We start from the raw sequence: 8,933 nt of genomic DNA on the forward strand, positions 1-8,933 counted from the left end.
TAAGTGTGAGGCCCTATGTCTCCTTCCTCCGCCGAGGCCATGCCCCAAGCCGCTGCTGCCATTCGTTCCAGCGGCTCCCTCTCCCGTACAGGGAATCTCCGATTTCTTGCTATCTCTCTCTAATTCCGCTCATACCACAACTGCTAGATGGCGTCGGTGTGTTGGTCCGATTCGTGGGGAGATTGGGAGTTGCGAGTGGCGGCGCTAGGGAGGAGGTCCTGGCGCACGAGCACCGGCGGCGCCGCCCCGCACGAGGCCACTGCCCCTGTATTTTCCTCGCCCAAGGGGGAGAACGGGCAGGAGCAGGTGCTCGTGCCGAGCTGCACGCGAGCTCCAATGTCGCAGCCGGAGCCAATCAGCTCCGCCCCTCCTCTGTCAATTTTATTTCTTTCTCTAATTCCGCTCGTGCCAAAGCTGGGAGCGCTACATATGGCTTGGCTTGAGGCGGGTGCACCACAGCGGCATCGTGGACTCCGCCGTTGCCATGCGCTCTCCTCGCTGCAGCCGGCGACGTCGTCGGCGAGGCCGAGGTCAGCGACGGGAGGATGTCGAGGAGCGTGGAGAGTTCGTGCTGCAGCTGGCGCACCCGGGCGGCCACCTCAACCGTCCAGCACGCGGGATCTCGTCGGCCACCGGTGGGATCTCGTCGGCCGCCGGTCGACCTCCCCACTACATGCGCGTTGGCGACCTCCCCACCCTAGGCGGCGGCAGCCTCGGCGCTAGCCCGACAGCGCTGGCCTCCCCAGGCGCGTTCCCGAAGGCGGCGGCGGACGACGAACTCGACGGGGTGGTTCTGCTCGAGGACGATGTCGTTGAGGACCTCACGGCGGAAGCGGAGCTTGAGGCGGAGGCGCTTGGAGTCGAGCTCAGAGAAGACGAACTCGGCCCGGTGATGTCGACGCGCGCCCGGAGGCAGCGCGCGAACATGTTGGCCGGCGTTGCACGCTTGGTGGATGAGGATGAGGTCGTGTGGATACGGCCGGTTAAAAAAATAGTCTCTCTCAACTTTTTCACAGCTAACTAACACCGTTTGATACGTGTCAAACAGTTAACGCGTGCGTACGTACCCATGTGATCACCGGGATTCATCCGAATATTAGTATGTGTGGATTAACGTAGTGTCTCTATTAAACATCCTTATTTTGCTTTTAGTATATAATAGATTAACAAACATGGATTTAATATATTATGAAAAATGACGTCATGCTCAGTAAAACGGCTTTTCTAGTTGCCACCGAAAAAGTTTTTTATATGAAAATGTATCTACGCAAAATTTTACATCTGATTTCAACGGTCTTCGACGGTTAGCGATTTTTTTGATTTCGAAAAACCGAAAAGAAAAACAGAGTTTTTTTAGGTTTTAGATTCATCGTTTTTACAAAAAATTCACTTTCTCACTACTCCACCCTCTTCCACTTATCGACCTTCTCCCTTCCTCCTTTTCCACTTCTCCAACCTCATTATCTTCCACTTCTCCACCTTCTCCCCTCCTCCTCTTCCACTGATCCACCTTCTCCCTTCCTCCTCTTTCACTTCTCCACCCTCATTATCTTCCACCTTCTCCTCTCCTCCCCTTCTCCACCTTTCCCTCATTCTCTTTCACTTCTCCACCATCTCCTCTCTGTTGACTATCTCCCCCTGACGATGGCGACCACCGGCCCTCCTCTCCAGCGACGGCGACCACCTCCTCCCGGTAACGGCGACCACCTCCTACCCAACGACGGTGACCACCACCTCTCTGGCTACGGCAACCACCTCCTCTCTTGACGACGGCAACCACCTCCTCCCTCGACGACGGCAACCACCTCCTCCCCCGACGACGGCGACCACCTCCTTCCCGATGATGGAAAACCACCTCCTCCCCGACGACGGGCCACCGCCGACGCCCTGCTCTAGCGACCAGCTCCTCTCCTAGATCTCGTCAATGTCATGGACTCGATTGCTTTCTTTTGCTTTTTAGGGTGTTTTGTGAGAATCGTGTGGATAACTGGGCGATGGTCCCATCTTTATTTTAAATTGCAAAACAAAATAAATACATGTAGCGGTGATACATCTCAAATGTATCTACTTTTCCAAACACTTTGCTCAATGAATTACTCTGGAATCTCACCTTACTCTGGAATCTCACCAACTTGGATAAAAACTGCTGAATTTGACGTTGTTTTTAGTAAAGTCTCATTTTGTCAAGTTTTCGCCGGAAATAAAATCGGGAAAAAATACCACAGAAATTTTTCACCAAAAGAAGGGACTTGGAGCTTTGGACCACGAGAGGGGAGCCACGAGGCCTGAATGAGGCCAGATGGTGCGCTGTACTTCTTTGGGCGCGCCACCTAGGCCCGTTCGACCCTTGGGCGTCATCTCCCCCCCCCCCCCCCCCCTTCGCGAGGTGCCTTATATACCCTAAAACCTACCCATGGAAAGACACGACGTTTCGAGAAATAGAGCACCGCCAAGACCACGATCTTCGTTTCGGGAGTCAGATTGATCATGCTCTCCACCCTGGAGAGAGGTATTTCGAGGGCTTGTTCATCATCACCGCCACCGGTCATCATCAACCATCATGGACTCACTCTCCATCACCATGAGTGAGTAGTTTGGATGGGTTTTGGATGAGATTGATCATGTAATCCTCCATATGTATCGAGATTTTAGGTGTTTGTCTTGAAGATATTCTTGTATTAGTGTTGGAACACATTTGCTATGCTTGTTACTAGGGCCTGAGTGATATGATTTCAGTACTAAACCTATATTGTTTTATCATATATATGAGGTTGGTATTTATCTGCAAGGTGTATTACTTATTATTATGTTAACCCTGCGAAGCCCTGAGGTGAGAGGTGGGAAAAAACAATGGGACGATGAGATAATTCGAGGGTTATGTGCGTTCATGAATCTTAATGCTTTGTTCCGGTCTATTTCTAAAGGGTAGACCTTAACTGGCGAGGTACCACTAGCGGGTCAGGGCCTGCGATTGGTAGGCTATTATGTACTAGTGTATGTATCCTCTTCCTCTTACAACGGCGTACCCGTTGCAGTCATGGGCACCCAACTAGGCCTGGGAGTAGCAGCCACCGACTCGCCCGGCCGTCCTCCTCCTCCGTTAACTGGTGTACCATGTGTCGGCGCTGGTACCCACCTGGGCGAGAGCGTTGCCGGAGATCGTGGACCTCACCCAGGACGACGACGATGAGCAGTAGATTAGGCCGGGCCTGGGTTGTTTTGGGTCCGTTTTTCAGTGTTTTTCCTCTTATTTACCTATATAAACTATGTTTCCTATGAATAAAATTTGCAACAAAAAAATGTGTCAGGCCGTTGGGCATACCCCAACCCCAACGGACAAAAACACGACGCGGCCGATTTGTGTCCACATCCCGACGCAAATGAATCAGAATGTATATATTTAGGATCCAAAGTACGTGGAACCATTGAAGATAGTCTTAGATAGCGATTTTTATGAAAAATAATTTGTTTTTTCAATAATTTTATAACTAATATGCGATTTTAAATTTTTACGAATTTGTGACTTGATTGGTCAGGTAGCCGCCGATCGGCAGTCTGGTGGCCGATCGGGGCACTCACTGCCGACCAGGCCGGCCATTTGATTCACATCCATGCACATGCCCATGGTTTTTGTGTTGGCTACCCAAGCTTCATATCAGATCGGTTAAGAGCATCTCCAGCCGCGTCCTCCAAACCGTCCCCCAAAACGCGCCGGATCGAGCGTTTGGGGGACGTGTTTTGTTCGTGCCGCCTTTGGGGGACGTCGCTCCCCAGCCGCGTCCCCCAAACGCCGCCCCAAACATTAAAAGTACTTTTTTTGGCTAGAAAAAAACTATTTACTAATATTCAAATCGGTTGAACATAAACAAATTATATATAAAACTTCGGAAAAAATATAATAAAATACATATAAACTATCTACTTCTTCTTCTTCGCTGATGGCCCCGCCTCGTCGTCGGCATCGCGGTGGCGCTTCCTGCTCGTCACCTCTTCCGAAGAGGCGGTGTCGGCGCCCGACGCGTCGGAGTCCTCCTCGTCATCGGCGGTGCTCGTCGGCGGTGCTCGTCGGCTGCGCCTTTGCCTTTGCCTTGGCCTTGGCCGCCTTCGCCTTCGCACGGGCCACCGCCGCCGCCGCGTCCTCGCTCTCTTCTTCCTCCGCGTCCTCCTCCCAGCCCAGCCATTCCTCCTCGCCGTCAGCCGGCGGCGGGGAATCGTCGCCGCCGCTCGGCGTCCGGCTCTCTCCCACCAATGGCGCCGACCCGACGGGCTTTCCCTCGGCCGGAGGTGTCGGACGGGAGCCGGGAGATGTAGCTCATCGTCGGCCGGAGGTGTCGGATGGAGGCTTGGATGAATGGTGGCGTGCGTACGGCGTACGTACGGGTCTTATTGAGCGCGGATGAACGGCGGCGCAGAAGTCGAAGAGAGCGGCGGTTGCTCTTCCAAGGAGTCGGCGCTCCATTCCGGCGGGGTTGGCGCGTCGTCGACGCGGTTGCCAATGCGACGGTTCCGCTTCACCGGCACTCGCACCGTCGCTACGTATGTAGCGGTTGAGCGTCCGAGCCGCTGACGGGTCGGGCCCGCGCCTCCTCGCCTCTCATTTCGTTGTGTCCGGCGTGCCCGGTGCGTCCCCTGTGGGACGGGGACGGGCGGGCCGCGCCGGACAAAAAGGGCCTTTGGGGCGCGCGGCTGGAACGTTTTTTTGTCCGGCGCGCCCCAAATCGCTTTGGGGGACGGTTTGGGGGACGCGACTGGAGATGCTCTAAGAAACGGCCGATCGGCTAACTGTGGACCTACTGAGTTCTACATTTGGAAATTTTTAAAATCATGTGTTATTTGTAAAATTAAACAAAAATGTATTATTTAAAAAAATCGTAGATATGGAATCGTTTCAGAAATTCTTTTGGCACGGCAAAGCCCACATCTGGGTCCTCCGACGGTTGATGCCTTGGGGTTGCACAAGCCCCTTTTTTTCTTTCTTTTGAAGGGGTGCTGCACAAGCGAGCTACTCCAGAAGCGAGTACTCGTATTTTTTTGAGCGGATGCTCCAGAAGCGAGATGAGACGGCACCAAGAATCTCGGCCGGTCCGGGAAGCCGGCCCCACGGAGGTAGCGATGTTCTCTAGGCCCATCGAGATCGCGGGTCCCACGGCCTGGCCCGTGTGCGCCTCCCCCTCGCGGCAGCGCGTGCGCCCTTGTCGGCCGGCTCTCTCCCCGACGCTCCACAGCGCCGTTGAAAAGACTACCGCTACTACCAGCTACTCTACTGGTTTCACTAACCCAAAATTACCGCAATTAAGCACACCTGCTGCTCATTATTTTAACCTTCAGGACCATGGGGATTCGCAAGAAAGTGTCACGACCTCTGAACTTGATCAGCCAATCCAAGTGGCCACTGCATTAGCCAGTTGGATATATTGTACGTATTAAGCTTGCTTGCTCTCTCGCTCACTCAGACACTCACAGTTCAATTTCACCACCTGTTCATCACACATTGCTTGATTGCTTTATTGACTCTTGTGTGGCCATCATCAGGGCTCCCAGCGCCCTTTCAACACTTCTTTTCTTGGAACCGCACTCGGCCTAACCTACATGACCTACAAGGCCCTCTGCCTATGGAGTGACATGATGGTTGAAATGGAGGAGAGATAAAAAGGAACTTTCTGTTTAGTCTCTGCTAACTCCCAATTTGTCTGTCTCAGCACTTTCTTTGCTAATAATTCTAGCAGCTAACGATCTGAGTGCCATTAGCATATGTATGTAGGAGACCTCAGTCCTCAGGTACGATGTGAGGATGAGAACAATGGCCGAAGCTGGACCATTTGCCCGGGGCCCCTGGCCCTCCTGAGCCGCTCTGACCGGAGGGGAGTCCTTGACCTAGATCAATGAAATGTAGCACGGTCTATGTGATAAATGTACATCCACACTTAATCAATTACAAAGCAATGGAGCATACAATGTTTTCTAGCACCTGCATGATCAGGTCAAGGCAGTCAAACCAAATACACGTCCTTTGACGACAGCAATAGGCCAGAGCTCCAGAATTTTGTACAGTCAATATGATTTAAGTAACTGGAGTGCAGCGGTGACAACCTATACGTATTAACTAACTTGGCCAATGGATCTCATGCCCTAACTCCTTCCACCCAATTGTCTGATTACTCCAGCGATCCGCCTTCAAGCCGGTGACTGAAACGAAATTCATAATAAAGCTTGTTTTTATGACTGTTGCCAACGGTATGCATGTTAGCACTGGATCTGGTGGATAGATCTCTCCCTACTGTACCCTACCAGGCAGCATAACTTCGAAATGAAAACGGGCGTTATGGTAAGAACAGGACTGTCTCCCTGTTACTACGAACCACAAAGTTTGGTGTTGACATCCTGTACTGCTGTACACACGTCGGTAGAAAAGAATTCTGTATGACGTATTGCTGTCATCCTAAAGCTTCTCCTCACCATCATTTTGGCCCCAAAAAGCTTCGCATACATCCATCCACCACGCCCGTTTTCTCTCAGTCAGTGAGCAACGATCTTTTACTCTCGATTTCAGGAATAGTAATTCTCTATCGACAGATCCATGGTGGCATGTGAAATTTAGGTGGTCCGTTCCTTACTCCACCTCCAGTCCTGTCCCCTCTGCCATTCAGCTCAGCTCAGCTGCATGCAGGAGCAGGAGGAAGAAAGATACTCTCTTGTTCGGCATGCCTGCCTGCAATGCAACGCAGGCCTGAATAAAATACTACTGTGAAAGGAATCTTACATCATTCGTGTCTTGTCTCCTCCTGCCTTTTTCTCCAGAGAGGATAGAGAGGAGATGGATGGATGGAGAGGAAGGAAGGAGACGATGGTCTGCTGGGTTGTGTGTATAAAAGGGAAAGCCTGTGGCCTTTGGAACCATACAATGATCAGGAACTGAGAGTGAGAATAGAAAGAGAGGTCGAGTAGTAGTGGTGGCGGTTAGAGCTCAGGAGGATTCAGTCTTTGAGTCACTTCTCTGACATCCTAATTGATAGGTGAGAAATGAGCTCTCAATCCTTTCTTTTTTCCTTCGATTCGCTTGATCATCAGTCTTTAGTACCCCGTTCAATCATTTTTTAGCCTTTTCAGGCTTTTCTTTTGGCATTCGTTTTGACGTAAGACTGGTTTCAGAATACAGTTACTCCTTTCTTAAAGCCAACTTATACAGATTCTTCTAGCGCCATGCACTGTAGTTCTTCTCATCTTCTCATTCTTGGTTCTAGCTTCCAGGCTCCAATTCTGTGTGTATTCAGCTCACTTAAAAAAAAAGTTCATTTCTGTTTGAAAAGATGCAGTACAGTTAGAAACTCTTGAATCAAAGGCTTATCTGCTTCTCCATGCAGGTCCGGAGAGCAAGAAGCAGAAATCTCCACACAACAATGCCAATGGAGCAAGTCTACGGGCACTGTGACAAAGACACCCTGAAGATGGCCATGCTGAAGCATGAGGAGACATTCAGGCAGCAGGTAAGATACCAAAGCTCAAAATGCTTCGAATTTTGCCAAAACGAGCAATGCACTGACAAGCTGCCAGAGCATCCCATGAGGCCATGATCTCTACTGACGTTGTTAATTGCAGGTTCACGACCTCCATCGCCTTTACAGAATCCAGAAGCTTCTGATGCGAAACCTCAAGAGGGAGATCAAGAGCCAGCAGAGCAACTTGTCCGCCTCCCCCAACGGCTCCGGCGGGGCCGAGAACAACTGCGGCCACAGAGCGGCCTTGCTCGATGTGTGCTCCTACGAGCAGCAGTGGCCAGGCGCCGCCGCCACCACACGCCGCGGCAGCCACGCGGCTGCGACGCCACGAGCCGCGCAGCGTGCCGTGGAGGTCGAGTACGCCGCGCAGCTGAGCCCGGAGGCGACCGACGACGAGGAGGCGGAGCTGGAGCTCACGCTCGCCGTGGGCAACGGCGCCAAGAAGCGGTACAGCAACGAGCACTACTCCCCCGGGCAGAGCTTCTCGTCGTCGTCGACAGAGTCTGATACGCTCGTCGGCAGCCGGGAGTGGCAGCACCAGCAGCTGGTCTGCAGCGGCGCCGGCCTGCCGTACCACAAACGGAGGCCGGCAGGGTTCGACGTGGTGCAGGTGGCGGAGGACGGCGCGGTGCAGCAGCCTTCGCCCCTGCTGTTCCACTGGCTCAGCCTCCGGATGGCATGAAGGGAAAATGACCGGCCGGCGCATGCACGTACCGTCTACGTCTGTCTCGTTGCTAGTGGCAGACAGTTTGACTTCCTGTTTGCTGAGTTGTACTAGGAGTACTATGTTTCTTTGCTTCCAGCTTAGTCAAATGGATCAAGCTAATCCACAAATAATTAACTTCTTGTTGAGGAGAATGTAAGTCACTTTCTAGAAGCAGAGAGGAGAATGTACGTAGGAGCTTTTTCAGGTGAAGCTAAGCATGATTAGCACCCGGTGTAGCTTTGGTTTTCTTCTCAGCTTTTGTAAGCATGCAGTACTTTAGTACGAAATCAAATTCACCGAGAACCTTTGCAAATCAAATAGGAGTAACGGAATTGTGTTTTTTTTTCTCTCTATTAAAGCAACACGCGCCCTCATTTTAACATGAAAGTGACAAGACAGCAGAGCTCCAAAACCAAACAGACCATAAACCTCGTCAAGAAAACATTTCAGCTTCTACGTTACTGTTTTATAACTGCAAACTAAATTGACTGAACATAGTTGTGCTCTCAATTGCCTAAACGAAGAGGCCAGCTAATTTCACCTATGCTCTTACAGCCTTACTGGTGGTCTCAAACCAACATAATGTATTTAATGCTTTGATTGTATCACGTTGATTGAAGTTCTAGTGTTTTTGAAAGAGTATCTAAACCCTAAATAGATTTGATACTTAATGATAAGCAATTGAAAACTGACATGCGTGTTAAGTATATGGGACAAGTTTTATTTGCACA

The 8,933-nt window shown here is 51.2% G+C and overlaps 1 protein-coding gene across 1 annotated transcript; it reads left to right on the forward strand.

Annotated features, from left to right (window-relative positions):
• Positions 1-7,397: 7,397 nt before the first annotated feature.
• On the forward strand, positions 7,398-8,178 carry LOC124700610. The gene is made up of 2 exons (XM_047232702.1): positions 7,398-7,484; positions 7,597-8,178. Exons 1-2 carry the CDS (start codon positions 7,398-7,400, stop codon positions 8,176-8,178), a joined length of 669 nt encoding a protein of 222 aa, XP_047088658.1.
• The last annotated feature ends 755 nt before the right edge of the window (positions 8,179-8,933 follow it).

The sequence above is a fragment of the Lolium rigidum genome, chromosome 3, assembly GCF_022539505.1.
Source record: "Lolium rigidum isolate FL_2022 chromosome 3, APGP_CSIRO_Lrig_0.1, whole genome shotgun sequence".
NCBI classification, from domain to species: Eukaryota; Viridiplantae; Streptophyta; class Magnoliopsida; order Poales; family Poaceae; genus Lolium; species Lolium rigidum.

What these genes read in the sequence shown, in the direction of transcription:
- LOC124700610 (XM_047232702.1), top strand. Translation starts at nt 7,398, where the DNA reads ATGCCAATGGAGCAAGTCTACGGGCACTGTGACAAAGACACCCTGAAG. An exon ending in AGGAGACATTCAGGCAGCAG is followed by an intron (nt 7,485 to 7,596) that starts GTAAGATACCAA and finishes TGTTAATTGCAG; the next exon opens with GTTCACGACCTCCATCGCCT.